Source organism: Canis lupus, chromosome 20 (assembly GCF_011100685.1).
Source record: "Canis lupus familiaris isolate Mischka breed German Shepherd chromosome 20, alternate assembly UU_Cfam_GSD_1.0, whole genome shotgun sequence".
Lineage (NCBI taxonomy): Eukaryota > Metazoa > Chordata > Mammalia > Carnivora > Canidae > Canis > Canis lupus.
The window spans coordinates 49,259,790-49,282,513 of record NC_049241.1 but is presented as its reverse complement, the minus strand read 5'-3'; the positions used below and the strand labels follow the sequence as shown (position 1 = coordinate 49,282,513).

The 22,724-nt window shown below is 45.1% G+C and overlaps 1 protein-coding gene across 6 annotated transcripts in view; it reads right to left on the bottom strand.

Annotated features, from left to right (window-relative positions):
* The window catches only part of CACNA1A (calcium voltage-gated channel subunit alpha1 A), a 215,310-nt gene that overhangs the window by 152,516 nt on the left and 40,070 nt on the right, over nt 1-22,724 (bottom strand). For all 6 annotated transcript variants that reach the window (XM_038567087.1, XM_038567088.1, XM_038567089.1 and 3 more), the window contains exon 3: nt 21,752-21,891. In XM_038567087.1, coding sequence (XP_038423015.1) covers nt 21,752-21,891 — 140 coding nt within the window. The remainder of the gene's footprint in view (nt 1-21,751; nt 21,892-22,724) is intronic.

Genomic DNA, 22,724 nt, shown 5'->3' with positions numbered 1-22,724 from the left:
CAATAACAGCTCTTACGTTACAGGCTCTTTGTGAAGATTAAATGAGCTACTATTTAAAAAGGGCTCAGAATAGTGCCTGGCTCATAGTAAGTGCTAGCTGCTGGTATTCTTATCACAATTTCAGAGAATGATTAAGCTGAGGAGCGTGGTATGGCTATACAAAGGCAGGAACCAGGCCTGGACTGCCGACCACTGTATATCCTGAGGGCCTGGCACATGGTAGGAACTCAGTAAGCAATTTTTGAAGGAATAAAAAATTTCCCCTTTGAATATAAATAATGGTGAAAGGGAATATAAGGGAAGGGAGAAGAAATGTGTGGGAAATATCAGAAAGGGAGACAGAACATAAAGACTCCTAACTCTGGGAAACGAACTAGGGGTGGTGGAAGGGGAGGAGGGCGGGGGGTGGGGATGAGTGGGTGACGGGCACTGAGGGGGATACTTGACGGGATGAGCACTGGGTGTTATTCTGTATGTTGGTAAATTTAACACCAATAAAAATTATTTTATTAAAAAAAAATTCCCCTTTGGGGCACATGGGTGGCTCACCTGGTTAAGCATCCGACTCTAGTTTTCGGCTCACATCATGATCTCAGGGTTGTGAGATTGAGCCCCGCCCTGGGCTCTTTGCTGGGCCTGGAGCCTGCTTGGGATTCTCTTTCACCCTCTGCCCCTCTGCCTCCTCAATTCCTCTTTATGTCCCAATATTGACCCAAAATATGACTACCATATACTGGGAACTTACCCAGGAGTAGGCCCCCTACTGAGTACATTACATCTTTACAACAAAGCTAAAAGAAAGGTGGTATCATCCTCAGGAAACTGAGGGTCAGGGCGGCCCCACAGCCAGTGAATGGAAGAACCAGAATTTTTGCTCACATCTACCTGGATTCCCAAATCCAGGTGCTCAGCCACTTCCTGCCACCTGCATTCTTTTCTTCAGCCTGGCCATCCTCAAGGATTTCAGAGCTAACTCCTATGCCTTAGGAGCCTTCTTGCTTATATGTCATTGTTTTTCCCTTGGCCCTGTATTTTCACCCCTCTACTTGGCTCATTCCTTGCTTTTAATGGGGAAAGTATTTAGTTCTTTGCCTCAGTTTCCCTGTTCATAAAAGACAGACAGACAGTAACAAAATCCTTCCCATAGAATGGCTGTCAGGATGACACTGGTGAACAGTGCCTCATGCAGATCAAGCCCCCATAAACACAATCGTCTCTACATTCCGAGTGTTGACTAACTAATTACCCTTCACCTTGACCCTGGGGCTCGCACCTTCAGATGTGCTGACCACCCCCTGGGCTGGGTCTTGGTCTCTTCCCCATTATTTTACTTTCTCCAAGCTGACTTATCTAGCAATTCCTCCCCCATGAGGCCTCCGTCACTGTGTGTGCATGCGCACCCGTGCACATGCATGCGCACGCGCGCGCACACACGCATTATCTCTTTCTCTCTCTTCTTGCAGCCTCTCCAGCCACTAAAATTAGCTCCATCTCCAGTCCACGTCCCCAGCGTGCCTGTCCTGGTTTCTCTGGGCTCCCAGCCACTTGCGATAGATACTGTGTCTCAGATGCCACACGCTGCCTCTCTGATGCCAAGCCACTTCCCCAAACAAGGGGTATCCTGAGATACCAGAGCAGGTGGGGTGGGGAGGAAGGGATTTCACTCATATTCCTCCCTGTATTTAAAAACAGCTGACACAAGAGCTGTCCGCCCCCCACCCCCTACTTCTAGTTCCCAAAGGTCAGAGAAAACCTTTAGCCAGTGAAACCTCCAGGGCCCCAAGTGAGTTAAATCTTGATTTTTAAACCATGGAAGAGGGGTACCGGGGTGGCTCAGTGGTTGAGCATCTGCTTTTGGCTAAGGTTGTGATCCCAGGGTCCTGCAGGGAGCCTGCTTCTCCCTCTGCCGATGTCTCTGCCTCTCTCTGTGTCTCTCATGAATAAATAAATAAAATCTTAGAAAAAAAACAATGGAAGAACAATGATCCAGCAATTCTACTTCCGGTCTACACCCCAAAGAGCCGGAAGCAAAGATTCAAATAGATACTTGCACACTCATGCAAGTATCATAGCAGCATTACTCACAGTAGCCAAAAGGTAGAAGCAACCTAAATATCCACTGATGGATGAATGGATAAACAAAATGTGGTATGTCCATATAATAGAATATGATTCAGCCTTAAAAAGGAGGGAAATGCTGACACCTGCTCCAATGTCCATGAATCGGGAGGATATTACCCTGAGTGAAAGAAGCCAGTCACAAAAGGACAAATACTGCATGATTCCACTCACAGGAGGTCCCTAGAGGAGTCAGAACCATAGAGACAGGAAGTAGATGGTGGGAGTCAGGGGCTGTGGGAGGGTGATGGGGAGTTAGCATTTCATGGGAACAGAGTTTCAGTTTTGCAAGATGAATAAGGTCTAGAGATGGATGCTGGTGATGGTTGCACAACATTGTGAATGTCCTTAATGCCACTGAGGTGGACACTTAAAAATAGTAAAAGGGGTACATCTTATGTTAGGTATATTTTATCACAATTAAACTTTTTTTTTTTTTTTAAGGAAGAACAATGAGACAAGCCAGCCAGGAGGAGACAACAGAATACTTGGGCACAGAAGGGTGAGTGCCTCAGAGGCACTAACTGGGGCACAAGCTTGAAGCTCCTGGAGCATTTTACTAGGAAAATACATGCCACAGATTATTTGTGGAGCACTTGCTATGGGCCAGGTCCAGTTCCAGCTCTGGGACACAGCAGCAAACACAACAAACAGAAGTCCCTGCCCTCATGGGGCTGAGATTCTGGTGGCAAAGATGGACAATAATAACCAACCAATAAGATATAAATGTAGTCTGGCAGCTGCTCATTAGGGGTGTGGGGGGAAATAAAGCAGAGAAGGGGGAGTGGGAATGTCAGAAGGGGGATGAGCAAGTTATGGTTCTGAAGAATATTTAAGCCAAGCAAATGAGGGCAGAGTCAGGTGAAGACCTAGGGGAAGAGTGTTTCAGGCAGAAGGAAAAGTCTGTGCAAAGGCCCTGAGGTTGGACCATGTCTGGTGTGTTTAAGGGACAACAAGGAGGCCTGTGTAGCTGGAGCTCAGTGACTGAGGAGGACAATGGGGAGAAATGAGGGCAGGCAGGGGATGGGCAGAGCTTGTGGGGCCTTGTGGGCTGTAGAGAAGACTTAGATCTTTCTCCAAGTGAAGTGGGAGCCATGGAGGGTTATGAGCAAAGAAGGGACACAGCCTGCCTCTAGTGCTCCCAGGCGCCCTCTTGCTGCTGTCAGGGGGACAGACTGAGGGGAGACAGACTGAGGGAGGGAGTTAAGAGACTAGAATACAGGGAGAGGAATGATGGGGGCCAGACCAGAGGGGACCATGAAGGTAGTGAGAAGTGGGTGGATTTCTGGGTAGAATCTGAGGATGGAGCCAACAAGATTCGCTAACAGACTGGGAGTGAGGATGTGAGAAAAAGAAGAATGGAGGGACTCTGAGACTTGGGGCCCTAGCACCTAGACAGATTTTTCTGAGACAGAGGGTGGCAGGTTTGAGTGACAATGATGAGAGTTTTTTGTCAGAGGGATACGTGATTCAGCACCTCACGTGTCAGATGGACCCCTAGAGATGCAGAAACTGATTTGTACCAACAGCCTCGGACCAGGGGCTCAGTTGGACTAAGGCTGGCCTCAGCCTGGCTGAGGGTGTAGGTCAGACCGTCCACCTAGGTCTTGCTGTCTCATCCTCAAACAGGGGACCTAACAGGCCTGATGCAAAGAGCTCAGGCGGCTTCTGGCACAGAGCACATGCACACGAAATAGGAGCAATTATTATTATTAGCAAGAAAAACTCCATGTATCTAGCTAAACTCTCCTGGGCAGGACTGCGTCCGCCAGCCACAACCTCTTGGAGCTAAGTCAAGCAGCCTGGAAGCAGAGTCTTCTCTTCCCTGATTCCGGCATCTGATAATCATGGAATCAGCATCCTTTACTCCATTTATTGACCGTGGCTTTAAGAGTCAGACCTCATCACTGATATCCCAATTCCTCCACTTCCTAGCCACGTGGCCTGAGGCAAATTCTCTAGCTTTCCCAAGCCTTGGTTTTCTCATCTGTAAAATGGGGATGATGGCTCACACCTCATGAGAGGTGGAGACTAAATGGGATGATCTTTGTCAAAATTCTCACAGCAGAGAGCACAGCCACAGGCAGTGCTTCTCCTGTGGTCACTATTATTACATATATCTTTATTTGCCCTGCAAGTGAGGTATGACAAGCCCCATTTTACAGATGAGGAAGCTGAGGCTCCGAGAGACAAGGTTTGGCAGAGGTCAGCAGAGCAGTGCAGTGCAGGTGAGTGCGAAGGAGCCAGCTGCCCAGGCTCACCCTGCCTCCTGCCTTCCTCTCACCTGGTTTTGTCTTCCCAGCTGTATAATGGGGACAAGGGCAGCCCCTATTGGGAGGGATATATTTGCAGGATTAAATGAGATAATCTACTTGATGAGGACAGCACTGGGTGGGCACATGGTAAGCTCTCAGGGAATGTCAGTGCCAATCTGTAATGACCCCAGGTCCCCAACCCAGACACTGAGGAAGCCTATGCAGTATGACTTTAGAATCTAGCTCCTGATCATGGCTCTGCTGTTGCACCTACAGATTAAAAACATGCAAGCTTTGTCTGTTCCTTTACAAAGGACTAGGAAACATAAAATTAGGGGCTGTTCCCCCAATCCCTTGCATTCTCAAAGCTCCCACTGCTCTTGGCTTCCCAGGATGCCCCTTGGCTGCCACAGCCCCCTGAGTGAGGCCAGCCTGAGAGCAGAACCTTGGCTGTTCCTGTGTCTTAGGCATTCTCTACCCTTCACTCAAGCTTTAGAGCAGCAGGACTGAAATTAAGGATGTCTCGTGCTTCCTGCTGTCCATCCCTCAGCAACACCTGGGCAAACCTGCCAAAGGGCATGGTTCTTTCTACTGCTAACTATGAATGCATTCATCCATCCATCCATCCGTCCATCCATTCAGTAAATGTTTATTGAGCACCATTCTCAGGTTCTCTACTAAGTTCTGAGTTCAGTCTTTGCCCCCCAAAGGAAGAAGACGGGTGATTAACCCACTATACAGATGTCACCAGATTCCATAAAGAAGGGACCTAAACTGGCCTGATATTAGGCACAGTGTAGGGACATCAGGAAGATTTCAGTTAATATGTACTTCCTTGAGTCCTGTGAATGCCCTCCCTGGCAACTTGGCCCCCCTCCAAGTCCCCTGGACCTTCCTATGGTGCAGCAAACTAAAGGTCTACACTTAGCACAAAAGGGGAACTTATTCTCTAACTGGTCAGTACCTGTGTCGCTCCAGTTGTTAAATACTTTAAATATTACATATGAGTCAGAATTAGCTAGACCTAAAGGAGAGAGCATATTCCAGACACAGGCAACAGCATTTGCAAAGGTCCCAGGGTGAGTGAGCAGATGCTGCTGTTGGAGGAGGCTGGCAACCCTCTCCCTATTTTCTCCCTCTAAAATGCAACTGTGAACAGAAGGAAGCCTGGCCCTGCAGTGGGGTGGATCTGCATCCAAGTCCTGCTCCAGAACTTTCCATCTGTGTGACTTCGGACAAGTGACTCTTCCTCTCTGGATCTAGTTTTCCTCAACTGTAATAATATTCTTGGAGCTGTGGGGAGGCTTGAAGGCAATAAGGTATGTAAGGGGCATGGCACATAACAGGTGCTCAACTAATGCCAATTTCCTTTCTCTGAGATTGGCCTGGGTTCTCATAATCTGGAGTTTCCAGAGGGGAGAGGGGTGGTGTTGCTTATTAAAGGAAGGCAGAAATAAAACAGAATTAGGGTATGAAGAAGGGATGGAGAAAAGTTCTCCACACAGATGCTCACCACCCTGGCCTCTGTCCTCCTAACCTGATAGAATTGGAAGAGGTGGGATACCTGGGTAGCTCAGTCAGTTAAATGTCTGCCTTTGACTCAAGGTTGTGATCTTAGGGTGCTGGGATCGAGCCCTGTACCAGGTTCCCTGCTCAGAGAGGAGTCTACTTCTGCCTCCCTCTCTGCTCCTCCCCCCTCTACACTCATGCTCACTCTCTCTCTCTTAAATAAATAAATAAAATATTTTTTTAAAAAAGGGAAGAGGTTTCCATTCAGCTTTGACCAGGAGCAGATGACATTAAGGAAGAAGGAAGGAAGGAAGGAAGGAAGGAAGGAAGGAAGGAAGGAAGATAAGAAAAGAAAAGAAAGAAAAGAAAGAAAAGAAAGAAAGAAAAGAAAAGAAAAGAAAAGAAAAGAAAAGAAAAGAAAAGAAAAGAAAAGAAAAGAAAAGAAAGAAATATCAAAAGCCCGGTTGACATAAGGAGACAGACTGTATGGCTGTGAACTGTGCTGTGTTTACATAGCAGGCAAGAAATCTGTTCCCTCACTTCAATAGCACATGAGGGCTCAGAACTCAGATATCAAGTCGAGATTTGATAAAAGCTGTGTGATCTTCCCCACCTTTAGTTCCCAGGTGGCCATATGATGGGCCCTGGGCTCTCAGCAGAGCCTTTGCTGGCACTTTCTTTCCTTTTCACTGTGTGACTGACATGGTAATAATAACACGTCATCTCTGTTTCTTGCTAAAAGTCAGGAATAAAAAGGAAGGGTAAGGTGTGGCACCAATGACTAACAGAAGTCAGGGCAGAAGGCCTCAGGGGACCAGAAATCAGGGTCTCCATGGTTCCAGTGAATAACTTCTTGGATACACCCTCTTTGCAATACAATGTACTGCTTCTCCCACTAAGAGATGGGACCTATTGCCCCACTCCTTGAATCTGCACTGGCTTTACTGCCTGCTCTGGCCATCAGTGGCTGAAGTGAGGACATTGCATTCCTGGGACTGGCCCTCCAGAGGCCTGTGTACTCCCTCTTTCTTCTAGAAACGCTGCTTCTGCCATATGAACAGGCTCACACTAGCCTACTGGAGGATAAGACCACATGGAGCAGAGTACAGTGGGTCCAAGCAAGACCATCCTAGACCAGCCTACAGCCAACCAACATGCAAGCAGGAGAGCCACCCAGCTGCCCCACAACTGACCACAGATGCATGAATGAGCTTACCTGAGATCAGATGAAGTGCCCCTTTGAACTGCCAACCCTCAGAATCATAAGCTGAATAAATGCTGTCACTTTAAGCTGCTGGGTTTTGGCATTGTTTGTTATGCACCACTATTATGGCACTATGTAACTGATATGAAGGAGCATACAGAAGAGATGATTATAAGGTGAATGAAGACAGTTTTAAAATAAAATGTTCTGACTTTAAATGTACCCTTTTAACCAAATAGAAAACCAAAAGTTAGAACAGTCTCTAGAAGGGTTAGAAAAGTGAAATACTTTCCCACACTCTCTCAGAGCTAGATGTGGCAATGTATTTCTGGCCATGAAATGTAAGTAGATTCTCGATGGATAGTTTCTGGGAAAGATTTTGCTCTGTCTGCTGCAGAAATTGGCAGAGCTGGATGGGGTCATCTTGTCCCTACTTCTTCCTGCCTGGAAAGTGGACATGATGCTGAAAGCTCCAGCAGCCATCCTACAACCATGAGGTAAAGGCCAAGAGATTGGCCAAGAGATGCCAGTCAATGCCAACCAACACCCACCACCAACTTTTTGTAACATGACAAAAAATAAGCCCCCATTTGTTTAGGCCACCACAGGTTGGATCTTCTGTTACCATTTCTGAGCCACACAAGACTTCACAATAGGAGCACAAAACCAGACTTCTTCCTTATACAGATGTGAACACATGAATTGCTATGCCATTCCCAGTGGAGAGACTACCCTGCTAATACAATTCTCACCTCACCGTCAGAGAAGCCCAGTTTACTCATTTCTCCCTTTCTGAAACAAATTCTACTCCTTGCTGCCAGCCAAAGACAATGCAAAATGTTGCTAACTCATCCCCAATCTTGGACCCTGGATTTGAATCCTGCTTGGCTCATCTGCTTCAACTTTCTATGCCTTTTATTCACTCTGACCTCTGTTCTTCTCTGCACAGAAGTCCCATACCCCTCAGGCCAGGAAGGAGAGAGTCCTTTGTCTCCAGAATATCAATGGAGCCCAAACTTCCCAAAGGTCTAGGGTCTGGCTTTTAGCTGCTCCTCCTCCTTTATCCCTTCCCTGCAGAGTGGTTGTTCTCAATTCCCATTTGGGGCTAACAGGGTGAGCTTTGTTTTTATCTCATTTCTGCTGGCTAGAGATGAATTGACCTTCAAGATCCTTTGCCAGGATAACTAAGGAGTTGAGTGTAAAAAAACCAGGAGAGTGTAGCCATCAAAGTAGACACTCTGGGTGCTGTGCCCATGTCCCTCATTGCTCACTCTGAACATCTATGATGTTCTGGCCACAGAAGGGTGCTCAGTCTGAGTGCAGAGCCAGGAGAGCAGGGAGCACAGGCCCCAGGATGATGTCCCAGCCCAGCCCCCTCACTCCTTCGGTGAGCTAACTCTGAGGGATGTGTGCTACTTGCCTCCCAAAATTCTCCAGGGAGATGACACAAGCACTGAATTGCTAACGGCACTAACTCGTTGGCTAATGTAACCCTTACTAGCTATCTTCTCTTCATTATCTTACCCCTCTAGTTTCCATCTGTGTTTCACGGGATCTCCAAACAAGCTGCTGGCCTGAAAATCTCTCCCCCAGCGTCAGTCTGAATTCTGGATTGCAAACACCAGAAACTGGCTGTCTGTCTGAGGCATAGAAGGGATTTTTAGGAAGCTCAGATAATCAGCCAGAGTCCAGAGGAGGGGACTTGGAAAGTGGGCAGGAGCACTGCAGGCAGACCAACAACCTCCACTGCAGCAGGCTGCCAGGAAGGAAGTCAGGAACCATCTTTTTGTGTTTGAAACATTCTACTTTCCAATTCCTGGGTCAGGGAGCATGTGAGTGGTTGAGTTTAAATCACACACCCTGATTACCAAAGGGTGGAGAGAGGACGACTTCTCTCTCCAGAAACCTTCAGTTTGTGAGTGAGTGTGGAGCCTGTGATCCAGGAGTACTACGCATGAAGGGGTGGGGGTGGGGGGGTTCTCCCCAGATTGGGAGAGGGGAGTGGATGTTGGATGCCAAACTACCAGGAGCCAATGTTCTCTACAGCGAACTAACTGGTCTGTGGAACTGGGCCTGGAGAAGCACTCATAATTATTATCATCACTATAATTATAGTTATTAGAGTTATAATAGCTAACAGCACTGAGCACTTATTCTGTGCCACTTTCTAAGTGCTTTATGTATATTATCTCATGGAATCCTACCTTTTGAGGTAGGTATGACTATTATTCCCATTTCACAGATGAGGAAGCTGAGGCTCACAGAAGCACCAAGGCCCTTCTCCTTTTTTTCTTCAAACCATCCCTCAGTCAATACTATCCCTAAATCTACTCCACCAAGTGTCAGACAGGAGCTCATTAAAATTTTCAAACAACTCTACTAGGTAGGGTGTGTTCTTATTCCTGTTTTCCAGATGAGGGGCGCTAAGATTCAGGGAGGCACAGTCATCTGCCAATGGTCACATAACTGAGGAATAGAGCTGTGTTTTGAATCTATTCAAACTCCTAAGCCCGTGATCCCAATCACCAATGTGTATGTTACTTCTGGAGTTGCCCACATGAGGAGGAGCTGACGGGCAAAGCAAGGTTGCAATCTGAAGGCTCTACTACCTGAGTACCTCTCAATGTAGGACTCGCCCCTGAAGCCAAAATTCATCAGACATATCACTACCGAGAAGTCACGCAGGGTAGAACCTCAATTTCTGCTGCCCTGGTGGATTATATCCTTGCTCTACGAGACACAGCCTCTCTAGTGAATTTCCTATATATCCCCAAGTGAAACCATCCCAAACACACCCTTCCCATTTCATGAAGATCTGTCCAGATGTTTTGGTATGATGTAACTAGAATTTTATTTAGGAGGAGATGCATAATAATATGTGACGCCATTTTCTTCATCTTTCTAAACATGCCCACCATTTCACTCTTCTGATAAAAAAGAAAACTTGTAAAGGAGAGGAACAAGACCGGGACATCAAGCTAGTCCCCAAATGAGTTCACCCAACCCTCAAACCCTGGCACAGATGGTAGAAACTACCAATACTTTTCCTCCTTCATTTGCTTTTCAATCAGATCTTTGCCACCAGGACTTCATGTATCCCTATTACCCCCTATGGACAACCATTTAGAGTTACTCTTTTCCTCCTGATTACAAAGCCCCAACGGTTTTCTCCTCTCTTGGGCTGCAACTGATGTAGCTGACTGGGCTTGCCTCTCTTCCTAACTATCTGCCCACTGAATCTTCTGTTTCTTTCCTCTTCCTCCCTCTGGTCCCTAACTGTGGGTGCTTCCCTGACCCTGCATTCCTGAAAATGTCCTGCAGAGCTCAGACATTTTCCAGCCTTACCCACCTCTTTGTGGATGACTCTCAAGGCCAGACAGGCCAGGCAGGCTTTAACCATATCTACATGTGTCTAAATAACATTTTGACTTTGATGTCTTGCAGGGACCTCACCATGACTGAAATAAGTTCCCACTAGAAGCGTCCTGTGCCCCTGCAATGGAACCACCATGCTACCCGGTCAACAGTAGATGATGATCATGTTCTAGAATGTTCTTTTTTTTCTGGGAAAGAGTCCTTAAATCCATCCTTTCCTTCATATTTCCATTATCATCCCAGACATGGAATCACCCCAATTCTAGGACCTGCTCCACCATGGGGATTCTCCTCCCCAACCCTCTCTCCTCTTGACTACATTTTACTGCTAAAAATTATCCATCTAATCTTCATCTCAACCCAACAAGGTAGGTATTAATATGAATCTCATTTAACAGATGAGTAAAATAAAGACTGCTTAGTAAATCTTAGTAAATCATTTGCCCTAAGCCACACATCTTCTGAGCATGAGAGCCAGGATTTGAACTCACATCCCCAAAGTGATGTCCTGTGTTACATGGGAGAGTTAAGTTCTGGTTCTGAAGTAAAGGGAACAAAGGAGAAATTACATAGGCTCAAAAACACCCGCAACAATACTTTAAGTCATCCACAAAGCACAACATGTATGGTTTTGCATATTTAAGTCTGGGCAGTAATAAGCATGTATAATGTGGGCAGTAATAGGTGATATAAAAGAATCTAAATAGTATGCTTCATGTGACAGATACTGCTAACTGACCCAAAAGCCATTTCCCTCTCCCCCATCTTTTTTATGAGCAGAACTAGCTTTCCATAAAATGGCAAAAATGCCAGACACTCAGGTTTCTGGTCTACCTTGAAGCTGGAAATGGTCATGTGACCCAGGTATACCCAATCAGATGTAGAGGGAAACCTGTTGGGAACTTCTGGGCAAAATTTGTTTCTCCTAGATAAAAAAGAAAAGCCGCTAATGAGACTTTTCTCTCTCAGCCATTACTTTCCTGCTTTTGAATGAGGCTCTGAGAGAAGACGTGGCAGCCACTTTGCCACCTTGGGGCAACAAGTCATGAGGTCAAAATCCATCTCACTGAGGGGAATGGGAGGACATCACTGAGCCATTTAACTAATCCTGGTCCACAGATTTGTGGATTTCTAAGTCAGGTAACAAAAACGTCTACTTAATGCTAAAGCCCCTTCAGAAATCTCTTCTGTTACTTGAAGAGGAAAAAAGCAGCCCTACCTCATATACTGGGTTCTATGAAGAACATGAATCATGCTTATTCCTTGGAAAAATATTCACTAAACGCAATGGCAGATAGAAATGACCTCACTATTTAACTATTATCTTTATCCTTTTTCTTTTTCTATGTATGCCAATTATATAACAATGATTTTGTATAAGTCAGATTTGCATAGAATGCAGTTCTGCTACACACTTACCAGTTTCTGCTTTGAGAACATCCAGGGCTATTTCCTATGAATCAAAACTCATCAGTCTAGTTTACAAAGACCTCTCAGTCTGATCCCTCCTGTCCACTCAATCTTATAATGATTCAACTTCACATCCCTGGCATACCAACATGAAGCAAATGAAATAAGCACTAGCCACATTTTAGTGCCCAGAGCAGGGCTTAAAAGAGTTTTAGATTTCCGTCCTGTCTCTGTTCCTGCTGCCAGAGTTTCATCTCCTGAAATTCTGTTGGTGGCCTCCAAATATGCCTGTGAACAGTGAAAACAAAACAACCCATGACCTCCAGCACCAACTATGTCTATTCAGCACCACAAAAAAAAACTTGACTTCTAAAATCAAAGCTTCTTAGGGTGGAAGGGACTCTTGGGCATTAAGTATTTGATACTTTTTAGCCTGTGATATCTCCAAAAGACGTTTACACATAGACAAGTTACACACTTAGAAAATATATTCCAGCTGACTGTTTCAGTGCCCAACCTGCACAACCATACACAGTAGGCCTGAGAACACACCCTTTGCTCAGACCCCCCACTTGCACACAAATCTGTTCATTCTTGTGCCACTTTTATTAATGCAAAGTACCTAAGAAAGCTGATTTTAGGAGGAGTTTTAGAGCTCAACACATAAGACACGCCATAACTCCTGGGGCAGGACCACAGCCAATGGGCAGGCTTATCCTTGTCACAGTACATATAATAGTTAAGCCAGCATTTCCAGCTGCCCTCCAAAACTGCACCATCTGATCTAGACCAGGCGAAAGGTCTGGAAAGGGAAAGGGGCTTCTGTGCCTCAGTTTATTGAACACAGAAACTTCCCTCAGCATTGGCAGGTTATAGGTACCATCGATTCAGTCATTCTGTCAGAAACATTTATTGAGTGCCTACTGTGTGCCAGGCACTATTCTAGGCATGGGCAATAGTACCATGAGCAGGAGAAACCAAATCCCTGTCTGCAGGGAGCTTATTAGTGGAGGAGACTGGCAGAAAATAAATACAATTTCTAGTTTGTTGGAAAGTGGCAAGTGCACAGAAAAGAAGGAGGAAGTGTCAGAATTGTTAGAATTGTAGATAAGGAGCCAGGGACATTGGTATAAAATCTTAAAGATGAGGAAATGGATTGAGAGGTGCATACCAGGCATATGGCACTGCAAGTACAAGGGCCCCGAGATGGAAATATGCCTGAAATGTTCAAGCAGCGAGAAGCCAAGTGAACAAGGGTGGCGGCTGCTTAGGGTGGGAGATGATGGGGGGAGATCAGAAAGGTTCTTGTGGGCCATGGTGAGGATTGTGGCTTTTACACTGAATAAGACAGGAACCACAAGAAAGATGTGAGCAGAAGAGTGATTTGATCTAATTTATGTGTTAAAAGGATCTTTCTGGCTGCTTGTGTTGATAACAGGCTGTGGGGGAGGAGGGTAGAAGCAGAGAGACCTGGGCATAGGCTGCTCCAACAAGCTGCCTGAGAGATGATGATGGCTTAGCCCAGGTGATGGCAGTGGAAGTGGAAGGAGACAGAAACTACAGAATTTTTGAAAGGACTAACCATGAGAGAGGAGGTGTCAAGATTTTTAACCAGAGTTCCTAGAAGGATAGAGCTGTCATTTAATGATATAAGGAGACACGAAGAGAAATATGAGAAGGATTCACAGGAGTTCAGTTTTGGACATCTTGAGTGTGAGATGCCTGTGGATTCCTCCCCACTCGGGGACTGTAAGAGAGCTCTGGGCAGAAGACTTAAGTTTGGGGAACATCAGTACAGAAGGTATTTAAACCGTTGAGATTGGCTGACATCACCAAAGAGCTCATTATAGCCAGATAAGTCAAGAAAAATGGGGCTTCAATTTTCCTAGACCCCGCCCCACCAAACCTCAGCTCTACAATTCTGCCACACAACCCCACTGAAGATGAGGGCTTGCTGTCTCTGGATCAGGCCCAGGTCCTCCCCAGAGAGAAGAATGTCCAGTTTCTACAACCTCTGTCACAGCAGAGCATCTCCAGTGCCTATAGCCCCTTCCTGCAAAAAGCAAAGCACAGTGTTTCTCACTTGGCAGCCTCTGCCTCAGCCCCAGGCACCCACTTGCTTCCCGTTCCGCTGAGATTTCCTCTGCCCGCCAGGCAGCTGCCTCCTGGCCCTGGTGAGAAAAGAGGAGTCATTTAGCCCTGCAAACTGTAGAGGCAGTGGCCAGATGCCTCTCTGGAGGCAGGCTGGTGTTTGTCATAGCAATTCAAGGGGACAAGCCCTCGATCAGCCCCTAAACCTGCTGAGAGATGAATAGCAAGGTCTTCTCCAGCCACACAAGGAAACTGGCCAAGAAGCTCAGTATGGAGCAATGTCACCTAGCCATCTGGTCCTCACTCAGGTCATCCCTACTCCAGTCAGGGGTGGAGGGAGAAAGGGAGGACGTATTTATCTGGCAAAGTGTGCTGTGCGCTGTCCAGGGTGCTGAAATCTCTAACCCGCCAAGCTTCAAACTATTATGGTTCCAAGATAAGGACTTTGGGGAGATGATGCTTGGAAATACAAGGGATAAACTAGAAAGCAAGAAGTCAGTAAAGGGTGCACTAATGAATGGGTATCATTGTGAGCAACTGGTATTCGATCCTGTGGAGGGCCCTTTGAGAGGTAGGACACTCCTCCAAGTCTTCTCGCTGAGCAATGGGGAAGCCAGGCTATTTATACACTTGACTCCCTCTCTCACCGGTTAAGTGCTGCTCCTAGGGGGTGCTAAACGTCTATCATGTGGGCTGAACAAACTTCTGTGATGCTGGAGAAGACCCTCCAGCACAGATGCAGAAAGATAAGAATGCTGGAGGTAGAAAGAGGTTAGCTTGTATGGGAACTGCCCACTGCAGGTAAACTCAGAGATGAGTAGGATAAATATAGAGTGGGGCACTTGCAGCATCTACCACACACCTCCAAAGGGATATGTTCTAATTTCTTTCCCTTCAATCCATCAACTCCCATTCATGAAGAACTCAGAATGGCCTAGGGGCTCCATTCATGGTGTTGGCTGCAGTATTGCCTCCTCCAATCCCTACCACAGCCTAAGGAAGCAGACACTACCCCTTTTCTAGGTGAGAACACTGAGGCTTGGAGGGATCCATGCACATTCTCAAGTTCATCACTGGCAGAGATCCCTCCAGCCCTGAAGCCCAAGTCTTAACCATTGGTTGATGCCAGTCTCCCATTTCTGGACATCTCTTTTGCCCATTCCACACCCCCATGCTACAGACGAGTCCAAAATGGGGAAGAAAAGTAAAGATCCCCCTGGAAAACCTGACTTAAAAATAGTATAAGACTCAAGAACATGGATTCTGGCTCCAGATCTACCTGAGTTCAAATCCTGGATCAACCACTTATGAGATGGGTGACACTGGGCAAGGTGTTTAGCCTCTTTGAGCCTTAGTTTCTTCATCTGTAAAGTAGGCATAATAGTGATACTTAATTCAGAGGGCTGTAAAGATTAATTGAGCATATATACATGCACAGTATATCATGTTATGAGTGCCTTCTAAGTTCTAATTTGTCAATGTTGCCATTGCTGTTAATAATAGGTATTATGTCCACAAGGATACCAGGCTGAATACAGCTCTTTGAACTTAACTTGAGCCCCAGGGTATCCTAGTTTTAGGGTACTGTCCCAGCAGAATGGTTGAGATCCTAATCCATCCCTTACTAGCCAGGGGACCCTGCACAAGTAGCTTGACCCCTCTGAGCCTCAGATTCACCTCTAAAAAAGGCTTGTGGAACTGAAGTGTGATAATGCACATAAAATTTTTAATATAGTGCTGGCATACAGTAAATGCTTAATAAATGATGGGAATAACAAGCATGGCAACCAACATCATTACTATCACCATTGTTGTATTACAAGATGGAGAAGCTAGTTCCTGCCGCTAGAAAGTGAGCCTGTTCCTCGTGGAACACAGTTCAATAAACATCATGACAACCAAATGCTTCGAACAATAAAAATATCAATGCTCTCTCAACAATAAAACTCTCTGAATGATAAAAAGCATTTGTGCCATACTAGGGAATCCTTCTGATACTGAGGGTGACTGAACCACAAGGGGAGAAATTAATGCAGAGAAACATTAAAATAAAATGCATCTGATATTTACAGAGGCTGTTAGTCTCATGAGTTAGAGTACTGATTGGGTTTTGCTGTTGTTGTGTTCAGAATGCTGTTTTTATTTTCAGGCAACTCAGAACAGCAACATGGGAGGCGAAGGAAGGAGGAGAGAGTGAAGAGTGGCCACATGTGTTTGTTAAATTAATCAAAAAGGGAAGACAGCATGAGGTGTGTGACTCTGGTCAAGTCATTTTAATACCACTGGGCACCAGTTTCTTCAGCTGTATAAAGGGGAACCAAAATTATTTTCTGAGGCTTCCTTTCTATATCTCTGGAAAGGGGCCACAGGCTGGATACTCAAAAGATAGAAGAAAGGAAAAGGCAGGACTTTAATGGCAGAAGCTCAGGAGGGGGGCATTTAAAAAAAAAGATTTTATTTATTTATTCATGAGAGAGAGAGACAGGCAGAGCGAGAAGCAGGCTCCCTGCACGAAGCCCGATGTGGGATTCGATCCCAGGACTCTGGGATCACATCCTGAGCCAAAGGCAGACGCTCAACCTCTGAGCCACCCAAGCGTCCCAGGAGGGGGGCATTAATCATCTACACCATTCCCACTGCCCTCAAACTGGGGTTTTAGGCTCCTTGATGTGAACACAGCTTCTGATTCTGGAAATTTCCTGATTTGCCATCATCCCAGTGTGATTTTGGGCAAATAACTTAGCCTTTCTGTGTCTTAAATCCCTTGTGAGTGAAATAAAGGGTTTGGACCTGCCAGAGTCCACTGAGTCCTAAAATTCGCTGATGCTATGAAACCAAAGCCAACATCCTTACCTGATGGTCCCTGAGTAGTTAGGTATTTTCTTCACTTCTGATACTCAACAAAACTGCCCAAAGTCCGGGACAGTTTGTAGAACCTTCCAAAAAGGAACCTTCATTTTTACAGAGCCATGAAATGTCAGAGTTGGCAAGGACCCAGAGCTCATTTGTCCCATGCCTTATCTGATGTCAGAGTACCTGTTATAGACTCCTGGGCTGTTTGACTATATCAATGCAATGGTCCCCACCTCCATAAACAGTTTGGTGCATTTTCCAGAACACTCTGATTCTCAGAAGTGTTACCGCTTTGCAGCCATTTATTTTACTGAGCACCTATGTGCGGTACAGGGTCTAAGCCTGTGAACGCAAAAACAATCGTCTTCAACCCTACCCTGGTAACATCCACAGTCTCTTTTGTTAACATGCACAATTATATTATTTGACCTCCCAGATGTTTATATATATTTGAGCATTACAGCCAAAGCTCTGTCATTTCAGAAATACAGCCAAGCTTCTGAAATTTTCCTCTTACACGATTTCAATTTAATGATCAGACCTTCAAATACAATAGAAGCACACTTCAAAGGGGTTTGATAAAATTGCAAAGTTAGGGTCTCTAGAGGCCATGAACTACACAGAACAAACCAAACTCAATGGGTACGATATTTTCTGTCAAACTTTACACAAGAAGGCGGCACGAACATTATTAATCCATGAAAAATGAATGGTGTTTTAATGCTGCGGTTCACTTAGAAATGTGAGAAGACAATGAGTTAATCAGAAAGCGCTCATTAAGGCCATGTTGTCTCAGTGTCAGATTAATACACTCAGGTCCCCTCCCCCTGGAACCTGGAACTGAGAGTGTACTGCATTTGTATGACAGCATCACTACACAGAAGGCTGGCTTTGCAGGGCTTTTTGTCCCTGCTCTCCATTCCTCACTTACAGTCCAACAGGAGACTAAAGAGCCCCTTGGAATCTGAAGTAATGAAATTTGAGCTGTGTGCTTGATTTGAAGGAGGTAGAACCACCAGACAATGAAGAAGAATGGCTGATTATGGGAGAAGCAACAGGGAGACAAGCAAGAGAAAGGAAGGCAGGAAAAAATGAAGAGGGAAAGGAAGAGGAGTAAGAAAGGAACAGAATGGTGGCTTCTTGTGTTCACAGCAAGACCCCCTGAGAATCTAATGAGAACTATAGACCAGAAACATAATCTTTGCATGCAATTTCAGAGGGTTCATGGATCCCATTAATTCTAACTATGGGCTTCCATCTTTAGAGCCTATCTGTCTCAGATAAATTTCTCCTCTAAAGTCTTATCAGATGTTAAAAACTAGAAAAAAAGAGCTCCTTGTTGTAATCAAGGGGCGGATGCAAATATCCCAGTGGCTAACTTATCACATGGCCACCTTTCAACTTAATGACCATTTAGTGAGACTTATGACATGCTCAATGGTACACGAGCTTCTCTAGATGTTCCAAGAACCATGTAAAAAAAAAAAAAAACACAGGGATTTTTTTAAGGCTTCTTCCTTCCAGCAAGGTCAAGCCAGTCCCTGCCAACACAAGTCAGCCTCCCCAGGGAGCATAAATTGGCACAACCACTTTGCAGAGCTATTTGGCAATGCCTCATGAAGCCAAGGATGCACACAGTACACAACTCAGCAGTTCCACTCCCAGGTAGATGCCCTAGAGAAATCCACTGGCGAGAGTGAGGGGACAGCTTGGTTCAAAATAGCCCAAAGCTGGAAACAACCCAAATAGATAAACACATGGTAGGATATTCATACTGCAGAATATTATGCAGCAGTGAAAATGGATCAATGAGACGTAGACTTGTCAATCATAGTAATCTCGTGGTGAGTGCAGAAGGAAGACTGTAGAAGGAAACATTTACAGAGAAACTTAAAACTGTGAAAAAATGCACTATATATATTTCTTATATACTACATAACCAAAATGTAAAGTAGGTACCACATATTTCTTATATTTTTATTTACACATATTTAAAAGGGTAAATACATAACTGGAAATAAACACAAAATTCAGGAAGGTCTTCTGCACAGGGAAGAGAAAGAGACAAGGCCAGGAAAGGAAACACAGGGGACTCACACTGTATGAGAAAGGTTTCATCATGGGGGGGCCTGGGTGGTTCAGTGGGTTAAGCGTCTGACTCTTGGTTTTGGCTCAGGTCATGATCTCAGGGTCGTGAGGCTGACTCCTACATTGGGCTCCACATTCAGTGCAGAGTCTCCTTGAGTTTCTTTCCTTCTCCCTCTGCCCCTCCATCCCCAGTACTTGCACACACACACTCTCTCTCAAATAAATAAATCTTAAAAAAAGAAAGAAAAACAAACAAACAAATGTTTCATTTTGATCACCTTCCTGTCCTCATCTCTTCCAGTCTCTCCTTCATTACTCTGTTCCAGCCACTCTGGCCTCCTCACTTTTCATCAAACATACCAGATACATTCCAGCCTCAGGACTTTCACCTGTCCTGTTCCCTCTGCCTGGTGCTTTCCTTCTTCAGCTATCCTCAAGGCTCATTCACTTACCTCCTTTAGGTTTTCATTGAAATACTGCCTTCCCAAGAAAAGTATTCCTTGGTTTCCAGCCATCCTGCCCATGTCCTTTTCTTTCTTTTCTTTTCTTCCTTTCTTTCCAGCCATCCTGCCCATGTCCTGTCTATGTCCTTTTCTTTCTTGATTAATTTTTCTCTGTCCCCTGCCATCTAATACACTAGATATTTATTCACTTATTCATTTATTTAGTCTTTCTTCACCACTTGACTATCTGTTGCACAAACGGAGGGACTTTTATTTGTTTTGTTTACTGCTGTTTCCCAGAGCCTAGCACATAATAGCTATACAAAAAATATTCATTGAATGAATATTTGCATATACAAGTATTTTTTATATTAGTCTCTACTTTTTGAGTGTCTGAATATTTTTGTTATGCACTTAAAAAAAGATTTATTTATTTTTAGAGTGAGGGTGTCCACAAGTGGTGGGGGGGGCAGAGAGAGAGAGAGAAAATCTCAAGCAGACTCCCCGCTGAGTACAGAGCCCGATGCAGGGCTTGATCTCATGACCCTGAGATCACGACCTGAGCCAAAATCAAGAGTCAGATGCTTAGCGGCCTAAGCCACCCAGGTGCCCCTTTATTATAGAATTTTAACAACAACAACAACAACAACAAAGTCAGCTATTAGGATGTTTCACAGACGAGTTTCCTACTAAGGTAAGAAATAGGTGCCAACATCACAATATGTCTCTGGAACCTACCAAGGTCCCAAGCCACAGGACTGTGGGCACAACCAACAGAGGACCCTCGGGAAGCACTCAAGACTATTAGAGGCTAGCCCAGGATTCCACAACAGACCACTCGCATCTGAATGCCTCTACTAAAACAGCCCAATATGACAAAGCTCCTTTTGGGAAAAGCAGCATTGCTCTGAAACAACAAATGTGCTCAAAACCTGAATTATAGGAGCCCAGCCAACAGAGCATGGTGCTAAGACCCATGACATCTGCTGGGAGAGACAAGATCTGGAATAGCAATAGAGCGAGGAGAAATGTGATCCTAGAAGAGAATTATGACCCCACTGAGGTGAGCTGTGACCCTGCAGAGGGGAGCTATGGCCCTATAGAGGGGAGCTATGACCCTACCAAGGGAAGCTGTGATGCTGCAGTGGGGAGCTGTGACCCCACAGAGGGGAGCTGTGACCCTGCAGAGGGAAGCTATGAGGAATGAATAGAGGTCTTGGAAGACAAGCCAATCTTAGCTTGGAGGAGAGGAGTTGGAGTGGAAGGTACAGAGGAGCCAGAAATCAGCATGAAATGGTAATGTCTACGCTGGCATCTGTTACAGGGCTTTTGGGTCCCTGACAGAGCCTGACTGGCTACTCAGCAAATCCACCTTCCTTTCCTTCTAAGCACAGACTGATGTTTCCCAGCTTCCCCTGCAAGGATGTGTGTCATGTGAATAAATTCTAGTCAAAGGAATAGGAAAGGAAGAGGCATGTGCCAGGCCCGTAAAACCTCCTTAATATCACTTTTCATGCTAATTTTTCTTCTGTGGTTTGCTTCAGACAATCACCGAGTGCTTGGAGGCTGTGAGTCAAGAATGAGGAGCCACAATGTAGCAAAGGCCTGGGTTCCCTCAATCACTGCTTGGAGAAGAGAGATCCACCAACACAGAACACCTGTTTTGGACTTTCAATGAATGAGAAATAAATCTCTGTTGTGTGTAAGACATCACTTTGTTTTTCTCTATTGTCATAACAGCTAGTGTTACCTTATAGAGAGGGTCCTTGGTAGAAAGCATATACACACTCACCTTTCAACTATGGTGTGCTATATACAGATGCAACAACTCTTCGAAGCCAGTCACACTATATGTTATCTAGTTTTATTTTCTCCATATCCCTACCACAAATTGTTGCACCCAGAAGTTCTCAACAAACATTTACTAGCTGGAAATCAAGACCAACTGGAAATAAAGGCATCCCCAAGTGAGGCAAGAGGACCACACATGCACAACAGTTAAAAACTTGAGTTCTGGAATCACACAATATCAGGTTCAAATTCCAGTTCCACTAGCAGGATGATCTTAGGCAAGTTCATATCTGTGTTTCGGATCTCTCTATGGTCATATGAGAATATTAATATTTCCTAATTCATTGGGTTGCTGTGAGGATTAAATGAGAGAATGCACAGAATGTTTTTTAGAAGCAGTCAACTCTAATAAGCCATTATTCTAATTGTAACCGAAATCATTTGCTGCAACATACAGCCAGGGTATGGAGGTGGGGTGCAGAAAGGCAGAGGCCTGTTGAAAAAGAACATGGAGACTCAGCCTTCCTGAGTCTAGCCTGGACACACTACCCATGATGTTTCCAAAGTCTTCAGAGTTCAAGATAATTCTAAGAAACACAGCATCTGACACTTACCCTGTTAGCACCACCACAAAGTCCATCACGTTCCAACCATTCCTTAAGTAAGAGCCTTTATGGAAGGCAAATCCCAGGGCGATGATTTTAATGCCAGCCTCGAAACAAAAAATTCCAATGAAGTATGGTTCTGTATCATCCTGGAAGGGAGAGAAGGTAAGTAAGGTCAAGATCTTTGGCTGGGCAAAGGGTGGCACAACTGGGGACCCAGCCCATCAGGAGATCTCTACCCATTTTCCCTCACCTGTCCTATCCTCTAGCACTCACTGCCCTCCAACACATCCTTCCCAGAGTTCTCTTGGCTGAAGGCTTTTGTAAGAGAAGTGGAAGTGTGGAGAAGACACTCTCTTTCTTTCCTTCTGGCCAATCTCATATATCACTTGGCCAAATAGAATGTTTGGACCCATGGTATCCAGTAGGGCAGCCATGGATCACATGTGGCTATTTAACTGTAAATTAATTTAAATGAAATAAAATAAGAATTCACCTCCTCAGACACACTAGCCACATTCCAGTGACTACTATATTGGACGGTGCAAATGGATAGTACTTCCATCACTGGAGAAAATTCTACTGGAAAGCACCAGTTCAGTATCTTTGTCAGACGCATCACTCAAGGCCTTTGAGGTTGGATCCTATACAACAACCTCACTTCTGGATCAGACACTTGTGAAGGTTCTCAGCTGGTATGCACCAGTATAGCCATTTAGGTTGCTAAAATATTGGAGTAATACTTCTGCATTTATTTGCAAATGGCCAGGGCTCTAGTCCCCAGCCCCTCACTGAACCTCCTGCCAGTTTTTGGCTTCCAACTGATAGTCTATAATATCTGAAATTAAGCTTTAAGCTCTGCTCCATCAGAGCCCCTACATGGATGTTTTCCAAACTGTTAAAAGTTTCCCAAGCTTTAATTATTTGCATTCTGCCTTCATGATTCTTTCCCTATCAGCTTGCCATAGTACTACTATTTGCT